Here is a 27500-nt window from a genome sequence, read left to right on the forward strand (position 1 = left end):
TTTTGATTAATTTAGAGGGCGTGACCTAGCTACAGTACATAAGGCACCAGTGGTTGATTTTAGTTCTGTCAAGCCGCTGTTCAGTCCATGTATTGAAAGTTGAAAATGACCTAATATTCTTGATGGAGACTACCGTGTGTGTGTGTGTGTGTGTGTGTGTGTGTGTGGTTGTGTGTCTCGAAATTAATCTACGCTTGTGTCTTGTCACTATATCATTAAGGACTGTATCCCCCCTCCCCCCCTCTTTCTTTTTTCTCTCTTTCTTTCTTTCTCTCTCTCCCCCTGCCCCTCTCTCTTTCTCCTATCTCTCTCTCTCTCTCTCTCTCTCTCTCTCTCTCTCTCTCTCTCTCTCTCCCCCCTCCCCCTCTCTCTGATGGTTTGATATTCTCCATATGCAGATGCCTGGCTGTGCTGTGTTAAAGGGTAAGCAGAGCGTGCTGTTTTGTGTTCAGAGACAGACAATAGGGACTGAATCACACTGAGAATACACAAATGCATGTGCACACACACACACACACACACACACACACACACACACACACACATCTCTGTAGATTACATCGCTCCATTCAGCATGACAAAAAGAGGAGAATAACACACTTTTATGTTCACTTCACCTCCTGAAAGAGGAGAGAGAGTGAGGAAAAGGGAAATTGCTAATTGTCATCCCCAGGGATGCCACTGAAGCATCAGACCCTGCCTAGCTTTGGGTTGGGTGTGTGTGTTTGATTTGTTGATAAGAGAGAGAGAGAAAGGGATAGAAAGGGGAGAGGGAGGGGGGTATAGAGAGAGACTGTGTAACGTCTCGTCCAGTTTCTTAGTTTATGTTTGTCTTTGTTTCATGTTATTCATTTTTTGTTTCCTGTTTGTTTTGTGTTCCTCACCTTGTCTCTCATTTCAGACACTTCACCACCTGCCCTTGTGTGTTTCCCACCTGTGTGATTATCGACCCCGCCATGATTAGCTTCACCTGTCCCTCATCATCCTTCCCTGTGTATTTAGTCTGTGTGTTCCCCTGTTTCTGTGCCAGTTTGTCTTTGTACTTTCGTGTCATATGTCCCAGCAGTCCTTGTGATAAGTATTCCTGTTTTTTTTATCTCCGAGTTTTTGACTTTGCCTTTTTGCCTACCTCTTTTTGGATTATCTCCCTGCCTTTTTGAACTGCCTGCCTGTGTACCAAACCTTGCTTTGCCTACCACCTTCCTGGATTATCTGCCTACCCATTGACTGTCTACCTGTGTACCGAACCTTTCTGAAAGTAAAGACTATTCTATTGGATTAAAGTTTTTGTCTCTGAGTCGTGCGTTTGAGTCCTTTACCTGAGTACTCTAGTCATTACAGTACAAACTGGCCAAACTATGGACTACCATAGTAGTCACCATGACAAGCAACTCACCTCTATCTGGTTGGGAGTGAGAGAGCTGACAGAGTGCCACGAGGGTGTCCAGGCTTGCCACCTGGCTGGCCAGATCCAGCATCTGATGGCGTGCCTCAAGACTCTCGTCTCTTCTCCTGCTGTCCCGGCGTCAGTCCTGACCCATGATCCAGTTCCTGTCTCCGCACATGATCCAGCTCCAGTTCCTGCTCCCATGCTCACACTGCCAGCACCGGCTCCTCACCTTTCCAGACCTAACTGTCAGTCGTTCCTGGTTCAGTGTGGGCTGCACTTCGAGCTACAGCGTCTTCATTCCAGATAGACCACCTTGGAACGGTCCATGTCATCACCCACTTTACCGGCAGAGCCGAAGCGTGGGCTATGGCTGAGTGGGTTAGGGATTCTCCAGTCTGTAATTCCCCAGAGCTTTTCACTGACACTCTTGGCAAGATTTTCGACCATACAACCCCCGGTCGAGAGGCGGCAAGAGTGCTCATGGGTCTGTGCCAGGGCAAGAACTGGGTTTCCGACTACGCCATCGAGTTCCGCACCCTGGCAGCAGAGAGCGACTGGAACTCTCCCTCCCTGCTTTCCTTTATGGGCATTCCGACCCCATGAAGGACCAGTTGGCTCCTCTAGAGCTTCCCCCTGACCTGGATTCTGTTTTCACTTTGGCAATAAAGATTCTGTTTTCGCTTTGGCAATCGTCTCCAGGAGAGAGAGAGAGATCCAGGGCTGCTGTTACTCTGCCCGTCCTGAGGGGGCAGTCCACTGCCAATCACTCCTCTTCGTGGCATCCTCCCCAATGATTCTTCCTGGTGGCTGACTCACCAGTGTCCCCTACAGCTTCGGAGGAGCCCATGCAGTTGGGGAGAGCCAGGCTCACTCCCGAAGAGCGCGAGCACTGTCTACAGGAGGGCAGATGCATCTGCTGTTCTCAGCTGGGTCATTTCAAGTCTGTGTGTCCAGTAAAAGACAAGGCTCATCAGTGAAGGCTGGTGAGCCAAAACATTTCTTCTGCCAATCCCTCTCGAATTCTCACTCCTGCACGGCTAATTACTCCATCCCAGACTCTCAATCACCCTGTGCTTGTGGACTCTGGAGCTGATGGGAGTTTTATTGATGAGAGGTTAGCCAAAAGACTTGGACTTAACGTTGTTCCCCTGCCCAAACCATTAGAAGCCAACGCTTTAGATGGTCGCCTGTTGTGCAGTGTCACTCACCGTACTCAACCCATTGAACTAATCATCACCAATAACCACACAGAATTCCTGAGCTTCCATCTTTTCAACTCCCCTTTACATCCTCTCATCCTGGGTTATCCTTTGCTCTCGAAGCATAACCCTCACATGAACAGGTCCACTGGGAAGGTTACGGGTTGGGGCGAGGGATGCTCAATTTCCTGCCTTCTGTCGGTTCCTGCTCCGACCTCTGGACCTCCTCTGCATCTCCTGTGTCTCCTGAGTCTCCAGCGCCTCCTAAGTCTCCTGTCTCCTATCTTCGTCGGACTCCGACTTCCCGGATCTTTCCAGTGTTCCCTCCTGTTACCTTGACCTCAAGGAAGTTTAATAAAGCCTGAGCTACCTCTCTGCCTCCTCATTGGCCCTACGACTGCTCTGTAGACTTGCTCCCTGGAACTTCTATTACACCTCTATTCCTTGTCGGTCCCTGAGAGGGATGCTATGAAGAAGTACATTGACTCTTCCCCTCTTCCTGCTATCAAGAAGTACATGATACTCTATGAGTATCTCGTAATTCTTTTTGATCTCACCAATGCTCCAGCTGTGTTCTAGGCTCTGGTGAATGATGTTCTCCGAGACATGCTGAATCGGTTTGTCTTCGTCTACCTGGATGATATCCTCATCTTCTCCCCTGAAGAGAAGTCTCACATCCAGCACGTCCACCAAGTTCTTCAGTGCCTCCTCGATAACCAGCTCTTTGTTAAAGCGGAGAAATGCAAGTTCCATGCCTCCTTTGCATTCCTGGGGTTCATCGTCTCTGAGGACAACACCAAATGGATCCTGCGAAGGTCAGTGCAGTTGCTGAATGGCCCTCACCTACTAGTCGTAAACTAGTTCAGCGTTTTCTGGGGTTTGCAAACTTCTACAGACGTTTTATCTGGAGCTTTAGCACTGTTGCCGCCCCGCTGCATCAGGCTTTCCGGAGGTTGAGGGAGAGCTTCACCTTGGCACCCGTCCTCACTCTCCTGGATTCTTGTCAGCAGTTTATTGTGGAAGTGGATGCCTCGGACATGGGCATCAGGGCTGTCCTCTCCCAATGGTCGCAAGGGGACAACAAGCTCCATCCTTGAGCCTTCCTTTCCCGGAAACTCTCTCCTGCTGAGAGGACTTATGATGTGGGAAACAGGGAGCTGTTGGCCATCAAGGTGGCCCTGGAGGAGTGGTGCAACTGGTTGGAGGGACTGGAGCACCTTTTCCTGGTTTGGATGGACCATAAAAACTTGGAATACATCCAGACCGCCAAAGGGCTCAACGCCAGGCAAGCCAGGTGGGCTCTTTTCTTTAATAGATTTAACTTTTCTGCCCTCTTCCTGTGTGGTGGGGGCTGTTACATGGGGCATTGAGGAAGAGGTCAGACAGGCGAGTACTGATGTCCATTTTCCGTACAGCTGTCATCCGAACCGGCTGTTTGTCCCTGTCTCCCATCGCTCTCAGGTAATCCATTGGGCTCACACCTCCCTTCTGTCCTACGGCAGACTCTGTTCATGATCTGGCACCGTTTCTGGTGGCTGTCCATGGAGAGAGAGGCAGAGGCAATGTTATTTCATATGTTCCGTATTCATGGATTCCCTAGGGATGTGGTGTCAGACTGGGGGCTACAGTTCATCTCCCAGTTTTGGAAGGCTTTCTGTTCCATCCTCGGTGCCACCGTCAGCCTCTCCTCTGGGTACCACCCCTAGTCCAACGGCCAGAGTGAGCAGCTCAATTAGGAGCTCATCCGGGAGTTTCACCGAACCCAGTCCTGCCCAGTGAGTCCTTTCCCTGAGTACTCCAGTCTTTAGAGAGTGGGTGGACAGTATAAGAGCAGAGACAGAAAGAGAGAGAGAGAGGCACAGAGGGGAAAGAAGGAGGAAAAGAGAAAGAATCAAGGCTAGAGACCGACACAGAGAAGAGTCAGAGTGGGATAACTAATTAATTTGTGTGTGTGTGTGTGTGTGTGAACCTGGATTTTGAAAGGAAGATTTTGAAAGAAAGCTTGTGCTCTTGAAGAGAGTTCTTCTCATGAGTGGTGATCCTAGCTGTGTGTGTGTGTGTGTGTGTGTGTGTGTGTGTGTGTGTGTGTGTGTGTGTGTGTGTGTGTGTGTGTGTGTGTGTGTTTTTGCTCTAACGATAACTTTAGAGGTCTGTCAGGGGTGAGAGAGGTAGTAATGGGCTGGTTATCTGATGAAGGAAAATGTTGCATTGAGCAAACACATGCCTTTACCCCTTCATGTCATTAGCTTTATCTGAAGGGCAGAGGAGAGGGGAGAGAGAGAATAGAAAGAGAGACAGGGAAGAATATTGCAATAGAGGGAGATGTAGGAAGGGCATTATTACAGATAACATGACTTGATGTATGTCAAGCATATGCTAGGTTTGACATGAGGGGATAAACGTACACATTCACCCAGGCTCTCTCTCTCTCTCTCTCTCACACACACACACCCACCACACACACACACAGCTAGGATCACCACTCAAGCTTCCTTTCAAATTCCTCTGCTTCCTCTCTCTCCCTTCTTTACCTCTTACTCCCTCTTTTTTCTGTCCGGGTACAAAATTGTACCAATTCCACGAGTCCAGCAGAGAGAGAGAGAGAGAGAGACCAGCCCCCACCAACGTGGAGAGCACTTATCAAACATTCAGAATGTGCGACCTCGTAAAAAAAATAATCCCAACCAATGAAGAACGCTTTCTGGAATTTATTCATAGATGCATTTATAATGCATGCCCAAAGAATGAAGGACTCCTCATGCGTTTGAGCTGTGAGTGCGTGCGTGTGTGCGCGCATGTGTTAGTGTGTGTGTGTGTGTGTGTGTGTAAGTGTGTGCATGCGTAATCTTTCCCTGTGCTGTTCAGTCCATTGCTGAGCCATGACAAAGTGCTGATTGATGAGACTGCGTTTGTCTTAACGAGCCTCAGGAGTCGGTTCACCTTGAGAGTGATTTTGCCTTCCACTTACACTGTTGCTGCTGCTGTCTAAAGAGGTATTCTGGGTTATTAGTGTATTAGAGGGAGGAAGGGACTGTCATGGGGCTTGAACCAGCCGCTTTATAGCAACAATGCAAGTGCATGATCACATGTGCACCATTAAGCTTCAGACCTCTTGGCTTCCATACAGAAATGCCACTGCAGGATAGTATGGAATAATACCCCCTCATAACCTCTTAATAACATCCATCGATGTTCAATTCATAGCAAAGCCATTACTTCAAATTAATGAAGCCTTATTACACCATATAACAAACTGTAATTGTCCAAGAGAGCTAAGATAACTGCACTTCACACTGCACTTTTCTGCTTTTTTGCACTTCTGGTTAGACGCTAACTGCATTTCGTTGTCTCTGTACTTGTACTCTGCACAATGACAGTAAAGTTGAATCTAATCTAATAACAAGGCAGAAGCAGACCCAGCTCACAAACCACCTCAAAGCAGTCAATAGGACCTCTGGCAAGGTTGTGGACTATCGGTCCATTCACTTTACAGCTCCTTTGAGCTCCTACCTTCAGGAGGCAGGTTCAAGGTCCTGTTGGCAAGGAAAAGCTGTTCCAAATCATTCATCCCTAGCACAATAACTATTTTAGACTCGTCAAACAAGGGCTGGTGTAAGTATATACAGTGCTCTGTGTAATGGGAAAGTGAACCACCACAACCAAGTGAACACAATTACTATGAGGTTCTCAGTTTTTATCTGATGGCATTTGTGTGCATGTTGGTTTCTTCCATTCAGAAGCATGTTTTATGCATAGTCCCTCTGTTTCAGGGTAAATTAAGTACTCATTTTTAGTATTTCCTCAACAATCATTTGCATGCAATAACTAAATAAATAATATAGATTACATATATATTACGATTATTATATTAATAACTGCATGAAGTCTGTGACCCATTGACCCCACCAGACGCTGGGTATTTTCTCTGGTGATGCTCTGCCAGGCCTGTACTGCAGCCATCTTCAGTTGTTGTTTGTTTTGAGGTCACATTACATTTACATTTTTGACATTTAGCAGACGCCTTTATCCAATGCGACTTACAACAAATACATTTGTCTAAGTAAGTGAATCATCTATCCATCAGTCATCATAAGAAAAAGAAATCGATGCTCAGACCAGGAGCCATTGGCAGTCACAATGCTCCACCGTCAGACCTCTGTAGGTCTTTTTGCCTTATATCTTATTATTATTGTCTTACTGTATGATGAAGCGCCATCCAATTAATTTGGAGGTATTTGCTTGTACTTGAGCAGACAAGATATTTCTGAACTACATTTCAGAATACATTCTTCTGTTGCCGTCAGCAGTTACATCATCAATTAAGATAAGTTAGCCAGTTCTAGTGGCAGCCATAACATTAACACCCCCTCCACCATCTTTCACAGATGAGGTGCTGTGCTGTAAATCTTGAGCAGATCCTTTTTTCTCCAAACTTTCCACTTAATAATATTCACCTTATCTGTGCACAAGACCTTTTTCCAGACCTCTGCAGGCTTTTTATGTACTTTTTAACAAACTGCAGGTGACCATTCTTGTTGAGGATAACTAGTGGTTTGCACCTTACAGTGAAGCCTCTGTAGTTTGGCTGGTGACGTATTCTGCAGATGGTAGTCTCTGAGACATTCACGCCTACCTCCTGGAGTGCGTTCCTGTCGGTTTTTCTTAATTATGGTGAGCATTCGTCAGTCATCCACAGTAGAAGTCTTCCTTGGCCTACCAGCCTGTTTGCGATAGCTGAGGTCACGAGTGCTTTTTTTTCTTTTTAATGATGTTCCAAACTGTTGATTTTGCCCAGCATAAATCTATGGCTATGTTACTGATGGATTACTGATAGTTCAGATTTTTCGGCCTAATAAAGGCTTCCTTGACTTTCATTGACACCGCTTTAGTCCTCATATTGATAGACATCAATAGCAGACTCCAAAGGCAAACGCAAAGCCTAGAATCGATACTAGACATTGACAGCTCTCTTATGTCTGCACAAATGATGTGATGGAACACACCTGAAACGCCTGTCAAACCAATTGTCCCATTACTTTTGGGTACCCAAAAATAGGGAGACGATGCATAAAAAGTGTGATGGTGAAACCAATATGTACACAAATAACATCAAATAAAAGCTGAGAATCTCTACTTTAACCTCACAGTAATTGATTTATTTCAAATCCAAACTTAGAGTGTAGAGCCAAAATAAAATAAAATTAAGTTGTGTACCAATTACAGATTGCTCCTTTAAGGGATACTCAGCTGCCTACCCATAATAGTTTTAAACAATTCTGCGCTTTACAATGTACATTTTTAATGACGTTGTTGTATTTTCTGTGTGATGTATGTTGTTGGGCCATGGAAGCTGAATAAGAGGGGTTTTTTACCCTGAACAATAGAAAATAAAGCTTTTGAACTATGTATAGTTTTCATCATATCCTACGTGCAACAGACATATTTTGGTCCTGACTTTTTCCAGCTTTGGGGAAGTTCACTTCAACATCGTTTGACACAGCCACGAAGTTTACAAATCCCACCTCTAGATGGCACCATAACAAATTCTTTGCATCTTTTCTGTCAGAACAGGACTGTCTTGCTTTGCACCGACGCAGCTCTTACTGACTATTTACAAATCTCACCAGGAACTCATGCCGAAAGTTTCTTCATTCAGTGAGTATTGACACAATAATAAGACATTATTAATGTATGGCCAACCCGTGTAATTAACAGTAACACGTGTTTAGAATCTTTTGTTGTGTTTTTGTGTCAAAGCGTGTGTCTGAGCCATCGCTGCTCCTGTCAACAAATGTTGTAGTTTCAATAATCGGATGCACGTGTTAGTAGTGGGTGCAACTTTATAGTAGTGGGTGAGTTTAATAGGAATTCCGTGTTGTTCCGTGTTGTTTTTATTTAACTGGGGTTCTGTAAATGTGTTCCTGCTGAGGTTAAATTATTATCGCAACTTCAAAGGGTCACACTAACCTAGGTTCAAAGTCTACGCTACGATTTGTTAAACGCCGACATTCATTGACATTGTTGGGCTTTTTGACAGTACATCACCATCAGTTGATTGGAATACAGATACACTGTAACTACAACTCCGATGGACTTACCAGAAGTTGTGTTGTCAGTGAACAGATGAGTCTCAGTCGCCTGATGATGATGATGATGATGATGATGATGTTGTAGATGTAGCCCTGAACCGTGTGTTACTTGATCCAGGGCTGATGATGATGATGATGATGATGATGATGATGATGATCGTGATGATTCTCTTCAACAATGTTGGCAAATGACAAGCTTATTTTCTCCAAATACTAGTGTTCACTGTAGTGTGTTAATCAGGCAGGGATCAGTGGCTGAGAGAACTGTCACACTTAATTTCTCTTGGAAACTTGAATGACAAAGAAGGAGCTCTAGGTCCTGTTTTGGTCTGGGCTACTCCCTGGTGAATTCAGATGGACAACCACCTCAGCCTAATTTGTGTTGGTCGGAAATCCTTGAAATTCCGGTCAATAGCACTAATTAAAGGAGGTTCTCGGAGGAGGATACAACAACACAACCTTGACCAAATTAATCACTAGCCAATGCCAAAGGGTTGCAGAATTGCGGGTGTTCTCAGAATACCAAATATGGGAGAGAGAGAGAGGGAAAGAAAGAAAAAGAGAGGATGGAGGCTGGTAGGCAGAGAGATAATTGCTCAGTCTGTGCTACTCCAGTCCCTCAATCCCTCCAACCAGTACTCGAGAGAAACATAAAATATCAATCATAAAAATGAATGTCCTGTCTCGTATTGATTTTTTGTTTTGTTTTTAGTTTAGCCCCTCCTATTGGCTACTGAAAAAAACTGCATTCGTTAACAGGGCAGTTTTTATGGAATAATAAGAGGCCACAGATTAAAGCAGCTACCCTCCAAAGGCATAATATCGCTGAAGGTGTTAGTCTTCCAAATTTCGAGTGGAGTTTCTCTTTCAGACCTCTCTCCGTATGGTTCAATGAAAATGCTTGTGTTGCATGGCATCCTATAGAGGAAAGATTGGCATATGCTAAAAAACTGCATCATTTAAAACACTCTAATATCCCCTTGAAATATGCAAGTCAAAAATTGATTTCTCATCTCATCTAAAATCTCCACAAAATGGTTATACCAATTCCCCAATATTTCTCATTCACGCTCTCTTAGTAGAAGGACACCCTAACTCATGCCCTCAGTGGAGGGGAGTACACACGCTAACTGACATTTCTGGGGATGAGGGTCTTTGTGCGTTTCAGGATGTCCAGAAGCACTATCATTTACCTGGCACGTCCAGTTCTCCAAATGCGCTCAGCTAGGCTTATGTGTACCTATGGGATGCCATGTTTTACTTTTCAGTAAAACATTTGAAATCAACCATAACTATAAAGGCATGGTTTATGGTTTTTTATACACTTTCTGACATCAACTCTGCAGGCTTGGCGAGGAGGGTCTCGCAAAGGCAGCAGATGGCTAGTTAGTTAGATAGTGGTTTTATTGGGAACAATAATGTTTGTTTTAAGTTGTTGTTGTGACTGTGTCTGTGTGTGAGAAGAAGAGTGGGCACAAAGTAGTGGAGATATATATATATATTTGAGTGTTGAATTGTGAGGGCTTCGCGTGCAAAGGGCCTAAGTGCCATTTTCCAAATATTGCAGGAGCGCCAAAACAAGACATTTATTCTGAGCCGATTGCATTGTGAGTCTTTGTTTATAAACTCTATTTCAGTGCAGTTGAGGATCTCAGTGGCACTTTTCACCACATGATACATCTCATCAAGAGCTTTCTATACAGAACACATTTTTGCCCAAAATGTCATTGTGAATAGTGTGTGCATGTGCATGCATGAATGCTTAGAGATCTTGCAATGGGATACAAGGCAGGGGGCCATCTTTGGGGGGGGGGGGGGGGTCGATGTGACTCCTGGAAAAGAAAGAAAGTAAGCCATAAAAATTGAATAAAAGGAAAGAAAGAAATAATGTTCATCCAGGACACTTGCGTCAGTTTAATCATTGTTTAATGAAAATGGTGATACATTTAAGTTTGTATTAGTGATCGCCTCCTACGGAGTCTGGGAAGACCAACAGTATTATTCTCATAGCCAATGGCGTCACACGGTTTACCCATGGGGAGGGTTGCATTCTCGGCCATTTAAAGCCTTGTCCCTGAGACCTGTGATGACATTTTGCATACGTGTGAGTCAGCTGTCCGTCACCTGACAAACAGCTGCATCGTTCGACTTAAAATGTCCCGTCTGAACTCACGCAGGCAGCATAATCGTGACAACACCTCTTCTCTTCTATCCTCTGTTCCAGTTGAGTACACCTGCAGAAGAGAGGGGATCTCTGGACGGTCATGGACGACGAGTTCACACCTTTAGACTGCCTGCTTCCGTCAGGTACTACACATACACACACGCGCACATACATACACTCACACATACACAGGCACAGAAAGATTGACAGTTTCACAACTGCCTTGTTTTTTCTTTTCAATTTTGTTCTTTGTTCTTTTTTTTTCTTTTTTATTTTTTTTATCTTGGGCTGAACCACATGATGGACTGTATAGATCTTCAAACAGTACTGACAGACAGTGTTATTCATTTTAATGCCTATTGGAACTCATCCATACCCTGTGGTTTGGGGATTGCATGACAAAGGGTTGCTGTAGATCAGTTTAAAATGCGATGAGGAACTCACATTAAATGATAAAATTATTGATTCCACTCTTGCATTTGAGATACCAATAGCTCTGTGTGAGTTGTTAAGACGTCTAACAGAATACCATCTCTCCTTCACGTAGTTCTCAGTTGTTTATGTCTTATATATTTATTTTTTTATTTTTTTATAATTTTATTTCAAGGTTTTCAACTCTCATCAAATATATTGTAGTGAACGAGAACAAACAAGAGCGTTCCCTCCTTTCACTGCCCTTCACTTTCCTTCCTTTCTTTCAATGTCCCTCGGTTTCTTCTTTTTTGGTTCCATTTCTACGAAAAACTAGCCCAAAGTAAACAGCTGCCTGGATGAGAACCAAAGATATTTGAATTCTGTTGGAGACGCTCGCAACTGCACAACACAACTTTCTCTGCCGGCGTTGCCCCAGTCGGTTTTGCTATGGCATCATATCCCAGAGTCCACCTTTAACCAGATAAGTCATGGAATAACACATTCTCCTCCCAGTCTATTAGAGACTTGAGTTGACATTGACTTATCAGAGGGCAAGCTGATATTGCCTCTCTAGGCTTATATTATTCTATAATGATAATTCATTAATAATATTGTTTATCTTGAACCTTCTAGCAGCCAATTTGCAGTGCAGACGATGATGAGGAAGAAGCAGAGGAGAGGAAGACTAGACTTTAGACTACTGAGAGATGTGCCCATGAGCTAACAAACCCAAATGCTGCAAAACATTGAGAGCACTTTCCATATCACTGGAGACTTTCCATATTTCCAATTCCAATCAGTGAAAAACAACCATTAACTTTGCTCAGCTGTTTTGCTAGTCTCCAGCGGGTTTTGGTCTCACAAACGTACACACAGACACATACTGTGTCATTCACACACATCTAGGTGATTTACTTTCAATAAGATATGCAGCAGTCCTCAGGTGAGTGAGTTAGTGTTTAATAGTCCAACCATGGAGTAGTTATGCATTCTCTCCCACTCCCACCCTTAAAACATAAAACACACACACACACACACACACACACACACACACACACACACACACTCCTGAGCAAGAGGGTTCGGCCCCTCTAGCTGCTAATGATCTACAGTAAGGAACGGTTCATCCTGCCATTGCAACAGTGGGCTACTGCAATGCTGCTGCGGCAGACACGAGTTGTGAGGACGTGTGAAGTGCTGCTGAAAGCCACCACTAGGTGGTGACAAGAGCTGTGAAGGATGTCGGAAAAGATCCGTCCTTACGTTGGTATAAATTACTGACAGTGCTGACATTATTGGTGTTCCCTCCAAATAATCACAAAAATAAAAATGAGAGGGAGAATGGTTTGCGATTGCAGAGCTTTGCCTTATCAGCTTGCCTTACCAGATAGATTGGTGAAATCAAGTTCATAATAACAGATCAGATCATGAATTACAGAGGTGAAGAGTGGAAATGGTTTATTTCAGGTTATCTTAACGATTTCAGGTTATCTTAACGAGGACCAAGCAATGGGTCATGTTTTTCAAATACCCGTATCTACTCTCATACTCATCACTATCACTCATTCTCTCATAGGCCCTATGCGCAGACAGCAACCAACACACAATAGCGCAAAGAAACAGGGGAAATGTTTTAGCCCAATTTCACATGAATAAGTGTGGCTTATCAGCTTTTAGAATGCAACGTATGGATTACAGAATAAAGTTGAAAGGAATTTTCATGCGAGACAGATGTGGGGTTTCAGTGGGATTGAGACCGGATACAAATAGTAGCATCCAGTAGGCTATACATAGAATATCAGAAGATGGCTGTGACGTCAGCCCACAGTTGATGACAAATTAGCAAATTTGTAATTCGCTGCCCATTACAGACACATGAAACACTCACCTTGAAAAGAGAGATCGTTCAGTCTGTATAAATGACTGACCCGCCCCCTCCTCCAACATTGATCCTGCTAAATGTTTTTATTTGTTCCATAACGGACAGTGTCTTCAGTAAGTTGTTAAAACTTTTGAAAAATGATATCTATTTCATTCAGTGTAGGAAATATAATTTTTTTCTAGGGGGCAAATGTTGCCCCTGTTGACTAATTTCTTGGGCCATTTTGTAAAAATAATTTTCTTAAATTCATCAAAAATAATACGTACCGTACTCCAAATGTATATTTATTTTCTCAATAAAAGGACCAATAGATGTTATACAAGTGCATAGTGACAAAAGAATTTCAACTTAAATGTTCTACTTTCCACTGCCTTGCCTTTTCTCAAGAGTATAAGAACCAAAAAAGTCATTGATTTAGGGGTGGCCTAGCTATCTCCAGTCCCAGATGATAGTACTACACCTGATGCAGTGAATGATGGATGATCGGCCATGCATAATCAATTTGGTATGTTAAATTAATTGGGGACAGGGCATTAAATTAACTTTTTGGTCTACCGGTCACTCAGGTTGTTTACCAGCCCCATTTATTTAAACCGACATTAAAGCAAAAAGAAAAACACATTGGCATGACTCCTGACATATTGAAAATGACTCCCTGCACAGAACGAACCTCCTGTAATAGGCTTTATGTTTTGTGCCTCTCCCTGAGGCTCCCTGTCAGGAGTGTTGTCTCAATCAATGGTGTTGAATCAATGGTGACCATAATTGGGGGTCGAGACAGTTTCCCTTTTAAATTGAAGCATTGTATTCGTGAACCTTTGTTGGCTACCGACCAATGTGTCTGGTATGATTTACAGGTTTACCTGTCAATGCCAAAAGGGCGGGTATTAATTGTACTGCCCTGATTGGGGGTCATGCAAGGCTCTAGGATAGTGTGCTGTAAAATGTTACTTCATTCATCATAGAATGCAGTTTTGTTAGCTACAACTGTAGGCCTCTGTCATTGCACTTTTAAAAAAACTGTTAGTTTAAATCCCATAAAACGTCTTTACCGCATTAAAAAAGTGTTTTTCAAAAGTGCTCTACAGATCTACAGCTGTCATTCTGTTGCAGTCTACAGTAGACCTATAGATTTAGCTCACATTCCATGCCTCCATTAGATTTTTTTAAGTAAAAAAAGTAAACTCAGCGATTGAACTGATAACTGAGCTCTTTTTGCCCAAGACAAGTCATGGTTTACTGTCGTCTGCCCCGTGATTTCCATAATATGTGAGTTGTGCCGTGCGTACCTGTATTTCAGGGGCATTACTGAATATATTAAGTGCATTTCTGCCCTTTAATATAATTATATAATATATGCCATTTAGCTGATACTTTTATCCAAAGCGACTTGCATTGCAGTAAGTGTATACATTTTTCAGTATATATGGTCCCTTTATTTATATATGGTCCCCCAAGTATTTCCGTCACTGATTTCATTTGTACAATGACTTGTTCTTTAAGAGTATGCCCCCTATACACCTGAGGCATAATTATTGGTGCTAAAATTCATAATCATAATGAGAAGGGTCTGGGAGTTCCCGGGCTCTGAGGGGAATGATTTTAGATTATTTTCCTTGTCACAAAAACTCCAGATGATGACAGGGTGGTTGGAATCTCTTTGACAATCTTGCCATTTCTCCTCATCTTGATAGTTTTAACCTCATCAGTTTATCAGTTTAAAACCCAGTCAGTGGCTACGTTCTAATAGTCTATCCTATTTTTCAAAGTGTGCATCACTATCATTCCAACCAGACGGTGGGTATCTTCTCTGGTATCTTCAATTGAATTTAAATCTGAAGATTGACTTGGCCAGTCAAGGGTTAGGGTTATTGTATGATGAAGAGCCATCCAATGAATTTGGAGTCATTTGCTTGTACTTGTAACCCTAACCCTAACCCTAACCCACACAGGATGCTTCTGTCCACTTCAGAATACATTCTGCTGCTGCTGTCAGCAATTACGTCCTCAATGAAGACAAGTTAGACAGTTCTAGTGGCAGCTATACATGCCCTAACATTAACACCCCCTCCATTCACAGATGTAGATCCTTTTTTCTCCAAACTTTGTCTTATCTGTCCACAAGACCTCAGGATTTTTAGGTTGTTTTTAGCAAACTGTAACCTGCCCATCTTTTTTGCAAGGTTTGCTCCTTATAGTGAAGCCTTTGTAGTTCGGCTGATGATGTATTCTGCCGATGGTAGATGTGTCTCTGACACATTCACGCCTGATCTGTGGGACAGCTGTTTAGCATCACCAGATCACCAGATGCAAGTCCATCCACTGTAGAAGTCTTCCTTGGCCTACCAGCCCGTTTGTAATTACTGGGCTCACCAGTGCTTTTTGTCCCCCACAGATGAAATCGGAGAGGGGACTATGATTCGGTCTCTCTCCGTTCATATGTGACAAGCTTTTTCTCTGACACCACTGGGACAATTTTGATGAAACTTGCTTGAATGATGGGTCTTGTCATACAGATAGGACATTTACAAAATTAAACTGATTGGCCAAATTGTTTAGGAGTTTTTAGGTGACGCCAATTCATCATTATACACATCATAATAGGGTGCAATGTGGAGAGCTAGGAGTGTAGCCAAATGCAGTAGGCCTATAGCTTTACGCATTTGGGAATATTATTTTGAGAAATCAACACAAAGCTCTAAGTAGCAAGACTGATAAACTGATCAAATAAGCACTACAGGTTCTGGTGACTTTTCATTCTGACTATGAATGCAGCTGTAGCCAAATGCAGTAGGTCTATGGGGAGTTATGGTCAGAGCTCAGTAAGGGAAAATGTTTTACAAACATGACAGCCTTGTGAGTGTTTTCTCTTGAAAAGAGAATAGCGCAGAAAAGAGCACAACAAACAATCATCGTTGTTGTGGTCAGACATGAGAGAGGTGATCATTATTCTGATTACAATCAAGATGACTGTTTTTTTGTGCTCTGTTCTGTTTTCTTATGCTCTCTTCTATTCTGTTTGTTTCTCACTCTCTCTCTCTCTCTCTCTCTCCCTGCCCCATCTCTCCTGTATAGTATAAAATAAATCAGCATGTACTAGTTCGTGACTGAACCATACATATGTATGGGATGTATAAGTGGTATGGTACATCTTATGGTATAAAACTACGAATGAGATGAATCTTCGGTTGGTTTTTCGCAGTCTTGTATTATCACTGTTAATCTCGGTTGGGGATATATATTTCAAATATGCCCCTGGATGTCTGCATGTTAAAACCTCTCTAGCATGCTAATTTATTAGGGAAATTTCTAGTGTATTTTAATGAGAAATTCCTGGAGCACAGTCCTGTGTGTGTGTGTGTGTGTGTGTGTGTGTGTGTGTGTGTGTGTGTGTGTGTGTGTGTGTGTGTGTGTGTGTGTGTGTGTGTGTGTGTGTGTGTGTGTGTGTGTGTGTGTGTGTGTGTGTGTGTGTGTGTGTGTGTGTGTGTGTGTGTGTGTGAGCAGAGACTGAAGGAGAGAGAGAGAGAGGGAGAGTCATAGATGGGAAAGAAAGAGACGGGAGTCTCGCGAGTCCAGACGTTACCTTTTTATTTGCCCGAAACATCTGGAAAACCTAGAGCTTCCGATTGAGAAGCCTGACAAAGGCTTTTGTTTTTTTCTGAATTTCAAAGAGGCCAGGCTAGAGACAAACACAGAGAAGAGACAGAGTGGGTGTGAATGTGTGTGTACACGTGTTTGTGCTGTCTTAAAAAAAAACACGCTTGGTTGAGTTTGTCTTTTGTTCTCTATACCTGTTAGCCAATTAAGAGACAGCGTTGACAATTCCTCCCTATTTCATTCTTCCTACTCAGAACATCTCTCTGTTTCTGGCACGGGGTGACCTTAAAGTATAGTGCTGTTGACTTTTCAAAGCTTGAAGTCGGAAACAAACTCAGTCACGCACACAAACAAACACACCCACACACACACATTCTCAAATATCTTATTTCAGTCGTTCTTCAAGCACACCACAACCACTATACCCTTGAAAAGATCCATTTCCTGCTTTAATTGATTGAGAGGAAGTAGGAAGCCCTTGTTCAATCTATTTTCTGTTGGGGGGCAATGCCCCTGTGGCAAGATCTGTTTGCAGTATCCCAGTGGACGGAGGGAGGGAGGGGGGGAGGGGAGAGGGGAGAGGGGAGAAGAGAGAGAGAGATATTGTGTACGTATTGAAGAATTGGAAATAAAACACTGAAGAATAGAGGACATGTTAAGAATAAGACATATGTGTTTAGTCCCAAGTACAACTTCAGATGGTTATGGACATGGTGAAGTGAACTCAACACGAGTGGTCACATGACCAATCAACACAAGTTAACATTACGTTATATCTGATTCCAAAAGATATTTCATGATTGATAATGATTGATAATGCTTTGCTCATCCCTGTGTGACAGACAATCGATCATATTGGATCCGAGATTCCATTAAGAATACCCAAAATGCTATTTTAGAATGCCATCAAGTTAAGATAAATCGTACTGCGAGAGGAGTTTAAGCTCAGGCCAGTATCTGAAGCTGATGACTCACTCTACGTGCCTTTAACGATGCATGTGAACATTAGACAGTAAATGGGAGAACCTGGTCACGATTATGTTGTGCTGTATTAACAGAACCGCTATCTAGCGCACAATATCACATTAACGCACATAGGAAGAATGAGAATAGAGTATCAACAAAATAACCAATTTAACAGTTTCAAAGCAACATATAACTGTAAGTTTTAACCATACGTTAAATGTCTGTCAAGGACAACACGGGAGACAGGCGGCCTAACCCAAGTAACTCAAAGGACATCTTGCTGTCCTTGTCCTTAAATATCATCCCAACAATAGGACATAGGTGTGAGATACATTACAAGGGCTAAGGAATTGACAAATGCTAAGGCGCGAATTCTTCAGGATGTCTGCCGGGCAAGCTCATTCAACTGTAAATAGGTCAGTGATTACACCACCAAGTCTGTCTACAGTATGAGATAATGAATTGTGCGTGTGTGTATCTATGCCTGCGTGTGTGTCTCTGTGTGTGCTTGCGTGCGTGTGTGTGTGTATCTGTGCCTGCATGTGTGTATCTGTGCCTGCATGTGTGTATCTGTGTGTGCTTGCGTGCGTGTGTGTATCTGTGCCTGCGTGTGTGTCTCTGTGTGTATCTGTGCCTGCGTGCGTGTCTCTGTGTGTATCTGTGCCTGCATGCGTGTCTCTGTGTGTATCTGTGCCTGCGTGCGTGTCTCTGTGTGTATCTGTGCCTGCGTGTGTGTCTCTGTGTATATCTGTGCCTGTGTGTGTGTCTCTGTGTGTATCTGTGCCTGCGTGCGTGTCTCTGTGTGTATCTGTGCCTGCATGTGTGTCTCTGTGTGTATCTGTGCCTGCGTGCGTGTCTCTGTGTGTATCTGTGCCTGCGTGTGTGTCTCTGTGTGTATCTGTGCCTGCGTGCGTGTCTCTGTGTGTATCTGTGCAGGGGAAACTGTTGCTTTAGTTTAAGACCCTTGACGACTTTGTGCGGAAAGGTGCTGACGCATCGTTTGTTCCACTGTTTTGAAACTGCTTCCATAGAAATGCCACCACTGCCAAACAAAAATAGTTTCATTTTGGAAAAAAATTGCCTTGAATATTAGAGGATTAGCTTTTGACACGGAGTTGATATAGTTGATATGAATGCGGCAGTTCTTTCTCTTGTTTTTTTTTTTTTTAAGCGCTCCAACCTTCACTAAATCTTTCCATATTAACAACAGGCATATTTGTAGCTACGCAGCATGTACTTTTATGAGTGTTCCAGTATTGTTTGTTCACTTCTTTGTGTTGTTTACAGAGGTTACGTAGAGAGCAATAAGCTAAACTCGTAACCGATGTCAACATTAATTTATAAACGCATTACTGATGTACAGATCCATTTGTGCCTAATCTCTGAACCAACCTTCCAACCAGCCTTTCCATCTGCCTCCTCATTAAAATTAAAGCAATGAAAAACAGTTTCATTTTGAATGTGATTAAGATAGTGAGGTTTAATTGAGAAAGCGGTATTGTCTTTGACCCGATGTGGGCGGGAGAGTAGATGATGTCTATAGCTTTTGAAGAAGTAAACAGTCGTTGAACTTGTTACGTAGAGACAGGAGAAGAGCATAAGAATGGACACATGCACATTCGCACATGTGCACACACACACACACACACGCACGCACGCTGGACACACACAGAGGTCTCAGTTAACCTCATTAACTTCTTTCAGAGCAGATTCGCAGTAACTCAGGGTTTTGTTACCCTGAGTTACTGTGAATCTGCTCTGAAAAAAGTTCAGCTTGCCACTGAAAATCACCTCTCTTTGTACACAGTCAATTTGTCGTATTTCTAAATAGACTAATTATATTGCATGTTCCCGACCTTTTTATTTGTATTAAGCCTACATTATGTTATACGATACAGTGTATAACCAATATACCGTGCCCTGCGTTAGTAATTGGATTTTTGAAAAAATGAGTGTTTTCGAAACGAAAAGTATTTATGTTGGTTCTCTCTCTCATCCTCTCTCTCTCCCCCGTATCCCCCAACATCCTATCTCTCTCCCCCCTCTCCCTCTCCCTCTCCCTGCCTATCCCTATCTCCAGGCACACAGAGAATATGTCTGATTATTCTGAACCAGCCGTTGGAGAAGGACTACCTCCACACACTCTGGAATAAAGGTATAGATATATAACAAAAATAGATTTCAACTGAGTTGATTACTTGTTATCATCGATATGAGAGGGATGTGCACACTTTTGTTCCTGCCCAACACACACACACACACACACACACACACACACACACACACAAACACACAAACACACTCCTGATTCAACTGCAGGATTGTAGTTCAGTCAACCCCTTTGACTCAACAAAGGGTTGTTCAGTCATACTTTTATCAGATGAGACATATTGCCAAAATAAGATAATATTACCAAAATAAATTCATTTGTGTTCTTTGCTGATCTACAGAAAGCTATCCATGCTTTCATTTCTTCTCGACTAGATTATTGCAACTCGCTACATTCTTGCCCCATTGGAAAGGCCCTCTCTCGTCTGCAGCTAGTGCAGAGAGCCAGAAGTAAGAGAAGTGATGACATCACACCAATGTTAGCCTTGTTACACTGGCTTCCAGTATATTTTTGAATTTAAGATTCTATTGATAACTTGACATGGTTTAGCCCTGGTATACATTGCAGACCTTCTTACACCATATAAACAGAAGCGCAGCTTTAGGTCTTCAGGCAAGACTCTACTGACTGTTCCAAAGTCAAAGTGACCAGGCTTTTGCTATTAGGGCCCCTAGAATGGCCCGCCTGAAGATATAAAGCTGGCAAACTCTGTGTCCTCTTTTAAATCTCTCTTATAAACCTTTCTCTTTAACTTTGAATTTAATTGTTGTTATTTGTTGTTATTTGAAATATTATTAGATATTTACTCTGTTCTTAATTGGTTTCATTTGTATGTAAAACCATGGAAAGGTATGAGGAGAAGCCTAGCTGCCTACAGCACATATCTCAGAAACAGACACCCTTGAACAGGGTCCAAGATGCCGCCATCCCACGGGTGGAGTTTGCCTGGATTCCCACAGGGGGCTGCAATCTTCTAGAATTCTAAGCCTCAACAATGGCCCCCACAATCCAATGGGAGAGGCTTTGTGTAGACAGCACCTTTCCCCTGGCAGGGTTCGTAAAGCAGACGAACAACTGATCACAAACCAGGAACGACGCCCTCCTGTCCATTTAAATGGAAAGAGGGTGTTCATATACTCCTGTTCCAGGGATGAAAAGGGAGCAGTGCTGCAGCTTTGCTGAGGTGGACCAATAGCGAACGCAAGTCACTCTCATGCTTGGCCGTCGCCAAGGTAACTATGCGGTCTTATAAGACAGCAGCTTTACAGCAGCGTCTCTAAGAACCAAAGACAGGTCCCACGGGGGGACACTGTCTTACGACCGGATGAACACGCCTTGCTCCCTTCATGAAGCGACAGACGAGATAACGAGGGGGTCATTCGGCCAGATAGGACTTCACTGTAGAGAAGACTTTGCCCTTGTCAAGCAGGTCCTGTAAGAAGGAGAGGATTGCAGAGATAGGGCCCTGAAGGGGCATAATCTGGCAACTCTGACACCACACCCTTGTAGAGTAGCTGAGCTGAGCAAGACCCTGGTGCTCATCTCTCCTGTTCCACCCAGCCCTCTCCTGTTCCACCCAGCCCTCTCCTGTTCCACCCAGCCCTCTCCTGTTCCACCCAGCCCTCTCCTGTTCCACCCAAATTGCTTGCCAAATATGGAGCTTGCAATCAGGAGCCAGTTATTGCTTTATGCTTTATAAATGCACTTATAAATGCTTTAAAAACTAACCCTGATATGAAATCATGCAAAATGATTAATTGGTCATGTTATTTCCTGAATTGTGGGGATGATTCGTCTGGCACCAAACCGACTCAACACATCTTTACATACAGTACAATGTGAAGATCTTCCAATGTACAGTACAGCTGTCACCATGTTGTTTTTAACCTTGGCACATACTTGAAATCCCGATGTCTCTAATTTCTCCCCAGAGTCATTGTTTGGTTTCAAACCCAAACTGTTGGAGTATAGAGCTAAAAGAAGACAAAATGCTTCCTCTTTCCAATACTTATAGAGGCACTGTAGGTGTCATACCATTGCTGTAGCCTTGATATGTGTCACATTCCTGAGTGTTCAGTGTGTACTTGCTTGAGCATCGTGAGCTCTGCTTATAGAAAGCTCAAATTGTTTCCCATTAACACATAATAGTGTGACAATCTGTCTAGGCACTTCCCCTCCCCCTATGGCAACAGATGAAGTTTGAATGCCCACCATAAAGTTCTTTATTTAACACATTTTGTTACTTCCTGCATAGAAGATTGACTTGCAAACATTGATTTTACTGTTGCCAACATGTTTTAGAGAACTGTAGGCCTCATCAATTCCATTTGACATTAAAATAATAAAATGGTTGTCTTCATTTATGCATTTCAAATAAATGTTTAGGCTACGCAGGTTGGAAGTGCTACCTTTAGGAGTAGCCTAACCAGTGTGATATCTAGGCTACCTTTAGGAGTAGCCTAACCAGTGTGATATCTAGGCTACCTTTAGGAGTAGCCTAACCAGTGTGATATCCAGGCTACCTTTAGGAGTAGCCTAACCAGTGTGATATCTAGGCTACCTTTAGGAGTAGCCTAACCAGTGTGATATCTAGGCTACCTTTAGGAGTAGCCTAACCAGTGTGATATCTAGGCTACCTTTAGGAGTAGCCTAACCAGTGTGATATCCAGGCTACCTTTAGGAGTAGCCTAACCAGTGTGATATCTAGGCTATCTTAGGCACTGTAAATTGGTACTTATGTTGTCTATGACAGCTGTAGCGTAACATGGCACCATGTTTAATATAGTGAGGCCATATTAACAAGTTCACGGTCTAATAGTCCCCCTACCTAGCCTCATTAGACAGATCACAGAAATTGCTGTCAGAGCCCGGTATTGTGCCGAAAATGAATACCCAGGAAAATGACACGGTAAAACCTGGCCTCCTCTATTACACTGTAAATGCATGAGAGAGAGATCACAATGTTATTCTTAATTTCATAGTGACATTGTTCTTCTTTTGTTCTAGCGATAACATTTAAGCCATCGATTCCTACATGAAGGAGGATAATGAGCTGACAAGAGCAGCCATCAATCACTTATGGAAGGTTCTGCCAGTGGTTATCAAGCTGCAAGGCATCTGAAAACGGCAGCACAAACCAGGCCATACCGGACATTGTATTATTATTTTATTTTGGTTCTTGCTTCTTTGATATTTGCATTGTTGAGAGGAACCTTGCAAAGTAAGCATTTCATTGTAGGGTTTACAACCTGTATCCTGTACATAAGACCAAAACACTTTAACTTGTCTGACTGTTTATGTAGGCTATGGCCCTCGTACACTTTTCATTCTGTAGTTGATGATTAAGTGTGACAACAGGAGTTTTCTTTCTTTTCTTTTCTTTTTTTCTTTTCTTATTGTTAGCCCACCCCCCCCCCCCCCCCCCCCCCTCATCGGAGGACCTAAGTATTTTGTTAATTGTATTTGCTTTTACAGTTTTTACATATACATTTTATTGACAAGGTACTGTGTTGTGTTATAGATGGATTAAATTAAAAGAATTTGCCATCAATCCACACACAATACCCCAGAATGACAAAGCGGAACACGTTTTTGGAAATTTCAGTGAATTTATTAAAATTTAAATACAGAAATACCTCAGAAGTATTCAGACCCTTTGCTATAACACACTTATTAGCTAAAATGCAAAAATGTCCTCAACAAGTCACAAAACAAGTTGAATTGAGTCCATTTGAGTGCAAGGATAATAGTTTCGGAATTAATATCTTTGTTTTTATAGGGTCTCTGATTTGCATAGGAATCAATTACACACTGTGTCGATTAGGATGAACGGCACACACCTATATAAGGTCCCACAGTTGACAGTGCATGTCAGAGCAAAAACCAGGCCATGAGGTCGAAGGAATTGTCCATAGACCTCCGAGACAGGATTAGAGGATTAGGAGAGAAGGATAATCCAAGGGGTCATCGGGGTCCGGTCCGTGGTTCGATAGCGGGAGGTCCAGTGTTCGGGGGAGGGGGAGAGAGCGCCGTGGGTAATCCGTAGGGATAGTCGTTGGGGTCCGGTCCAGGGTTCGTAATCCAGTAGTAGAGAGGGGTAGGTCCGTGGAAGGGTTGACGAAAGGGGTAAGAGGAAAACGAGGGTTCTGGAGGGGCACAGAAGAACAAGGTGAGTCGCAAGGGAAAAGACAAAACACAAGGAACAGCTAGGAAAACTCGGGAGGGCTAGAAGCGTCTGCGGGTCTCATGGAAGGTTTACCGTAAGTCACAGTACGATCTGGCACTGGAGTGAAGATCGGGCAGGGTTCTTATAGGGTGCTGATTGAGGATGGGTTGCAGGTGTGCTGATTGAGGTTCAGGTCCAGGTGCGCTGTCGACTGGGAGGAAGACGCTCCAGTGATGACCGCCGCGGCCTCGAGGTGGTGCCAGAGGGTTGGTTCGGAGGGGGAACCATAACAGTTAAATTGTTTTTACATTAACAGTCCTATTATATTACTATATATTATTATTGTATATTTTGGTATTATTTATGGTATACATGCTAAGATATTTTTCATTTTAACTGATATAGTTCTTGAGATTTCTTTTTAATCCCACCCCTCAGCTGCTCATTTCAAGGTGTTTCATGGGTTTGTAATGGGCAGCGAATTACAATATGGAGTGTGGGAAGGTGAACCAATTTGTCATCAACTGTGGGCTGATGTCTCAGCCGTCTTCTCAAGGCGTGATGACTGTATGAGTAGATATTTAAAAAACACTAATTGGTCCCTTGATATTTAAACATCTCCCTGTAATTCAATAGTAAACGTGATTTTGCCAAATATAGCCTTAAGCCTAGGACATACTCTGTCATTCGTGGAAGGAGGTAATCTATCGAAATAGCTTTACAGCATATTTTGCAGTGGGCTGTTAGTCACAAGTGTGTGAGATGTTTTTATATACATATAGAGTGTGTTTGTGAAGGTCGCAATAGCAAACCAGGCAAAGTTACCTCAGAGGGTAGTTGATGATTGAAAGCACAACTGTGCGCGTGTGCCCTTTTCCCAGAGGTGATGAGGGGCCCAGGGGAATCACATCAGAGGACGTGTGTGTGTGTGTGTGTGTGTGTGTGTGTGTGTGTCTCTGTCTGTCTGTCTGTCTGTCTGTCTGTCTGTCTGTCTGTCTGTCTGTCTGTCTGTCTGTCTGTCTGTCTGTCTGTCTGTCTGTCTGTCCGTCCGTCCGTCCTGGTTCTTCACCTGCCAAGTCTCCACCCTTCACACACACACTCTCTCTGGTCCTCTGATGTGTTGCCCCTGGGCCTCTAATCACCTCTGGGAGAATTAGGGATGTGGAGCGGGATAGAGGGAGGAAGGGACGGAGAGAGAGAGAGAGAGATCAAAGAGAAACTTATTTTCAGGTACGGGGTCTGATCTCCTGGACCAGGTCCATCAACCGCTACCTCTCTATCTACTCCTCTCTCTCTCTCCTTCTTTCTCTATATATCTCCTTTGCTAACTCTCTCTCTCTCTCTCTCTCTTCTACCTTTCTCTGACAGAGAGAGAAAAAGTGAAATACAGAGAGAGGAAGAGAAGGTGAGTCAGCGATAGCGAGAAGCCGAGCGAGGGAGTGCAGGAGAAAGAAGAGTTAGAAAGAGCGATATCGGGAAAGGGAGTGAAGGACAGATGGAGAGAGAGAGTGAGTGACAGAGAGAAACTGCAGCGAGAGAGAGAGAGAGAGAGAGAGGTGTTACAATGGGGATAATTATCTTTCTACTTGTCTGTTTGATGTTGAATTCCACCATGCAGAGGTCCAACTCATCAATACTCTCCCGCTATAAAGCAGCGCTGTGTGTGTGTGTGTGTGTGCCCTCGCGTTCGCGCTGCTCCCTGCCATAAAGCATCTTTCCGGCCGCCAAGTTTGTGACAGGAAGAAGAACTGCATTGTGGGGGATTCTGAGGTGTTTATGTACAAGGTTAGGTGAGGTACTGCTGAGGTGGCGTTTGATGATTTCTCGATTTATGCCAGAGGTCCGCCAGTACAATAGGTCAAAAAGACTGAAAACTGAAGTCTCTAAAAAGACAATAGCCCCTTCTCAATAGATCTGTCCTCTCCTAGATTCTTCCGAACCTCATTTCCTCGGTGACCTGGAAACTGATGAGTGGTCACCATATTTAAGAGCATATAAATTGTCCAACAGGGGGATCCCTCCCTGTCCTCGCGTCCCCGTCCTCCCGATGCCGAAGGATACGATACTGCCGAAGAGTTTGTTGGATTTCTGCTTACGTGTAACATCCACACCCCCTTTTTACCAGGCAGGACTCTGGAAAGGTGTGTCTGTCCACACAACAGTCCACATGGGAGATAAATCAAAAGAGGAGGCTACCACATAGTAGCCTACACAACATAGACAATTCCAACAACGAAATACATTCTTGGAATTATTACAATAATACAATATAATAATTCTATTTAGTGGGGAAATTACGATCTAATTCATTCCCACACTCATTCACCATCTGTGGGCAAATTGCTTACAGATTATTGTGAGTCATGATGTCTAAACTGAGAAGTGATATGATGTAACATTTTAGGCGCCTAATCTTTCTCCACATTCTCCTTGTGAAGTCATCTAACTCAATGCAAACATAACAGCCTACTGGTATTCAGTCACACTCGGCTTATAAACACAAACACCAAGGCATCCCAATGTGTGTCACGCCAATGTACTTACATTTCGGTGGACAAAGACGCCTCAATTCAAAACGACCATGATTCCTTTCATCCTCGTCTTCTCAATTCCCTGTGTTGAGAGAACATAATTGGGAAAAGGCCAATCTAATTTCTTCCCCAGTCATCCTCATCGCAATGTCTTGTTTGGCCTTGTTTGCAAATGGGGAGAATTATCTAACCACTAGAGTTTCTGTTTTTGTAAAACTGCATCTCTGTCGGAAACTATTTCAAAGTCCATCTTTTCCAGAACCTTTATTTACGTTTGAAGTGTGTTGTGAGGTTTGTGATGGCAAACTTACCTGAGAGGCTAGTGGATGATTGACAAACACTTGAGCGACTGCTCAAGGGCCTTGTATAAACAGTGTGTGTGTGTGTGTGTGTGTGTGTGTGTGTGTGTGTGTGTGTGTGTCTGTCTGTCTGTTGCAGTCTCTGTCTGTGTGCATGTTTGTGTGTATGTATGAGTTAGTGCACAAGAGTGTGTGTGTGTGTGTGTGTGTGTGTGTGTCTACGTGATAATGATTGATAGCTGTACAGTTGCTGCAGGTGCTTGCCGAACTCTCACTTTCCCACTCAAAGTTTCCCCATCTGATGAGTTTTTCCTCTTCGCGGTTTGCACTCCGTCAAAAATAATGAGTCATTTACATTCCAATCATCTCCAACTCCCAGCATCGACAGCAGGTGGCCGGGGTTATGAATTAAAACACATCCCCCCTGTTCCATAGATGCAGATTCTCGCCTCACGGCTGTATGTGTCTCTCCATCTGAGGTGTAATCCAAGGATCAGTTTGCCATGATAAAGTGATTCCTTGTCAAATAGACCCCACTAATAATGCTACCGCTGCCTCCGCGTTTTAGACAGCACTGGGGGATACCAAGAGAGGCAATCTGTCTCTGTGTGTGTGAGAGAGAGAGAGCGCTTTGTAGGGTTGATAGTTATTTGAAATTGTGATTTTGTTCTCAATTGTTGTAGGGATAATGATC

The 27500-nt window shown here is 43.3% G+C and overlaps 1 protein-coding gene across 1 annotated transcript in view; it reads left to right on the forward strand.

The window, feature by feature from the left end:
* Positions 1–8167: 8167 nt before the first annotated feature.
* The window catches only part of tpk1 (thiamin pyrophosphokinase 1), a 70803-nt gene continuing 51470 nt past the window's right edge, over positions 8168–27500 (forward strand). Inside the window, exons 1-3 of the mRNA XM_083670505.1 lie at positions 8168–8244; positions 10903–10985; positions 19782–19856. Of these exons, the coding sequence (XP_083526631.1) occupies positions 10943–10985; positions 19782–19856 (118 nt within the window). The 5' untranslated portion in view covers positions 8168–8244; positions 10903–10942. The remainder of the gene's footprint in view (positions 8245–10902; positions 10986–19781; positions 19857–27500) is intronic.

Source organism: Argentina silus (assembly GCF_951799395.1).
Source record: "Argentina silus genome assembly, chromosome: 1".
In the NCBI taxonomy this organism is placed as follows: Eukaryota; Metazoa; Chordata; class Actinopteri; order Argentiniformes; family Argentinidae; genus Argentina; species Argentina silus.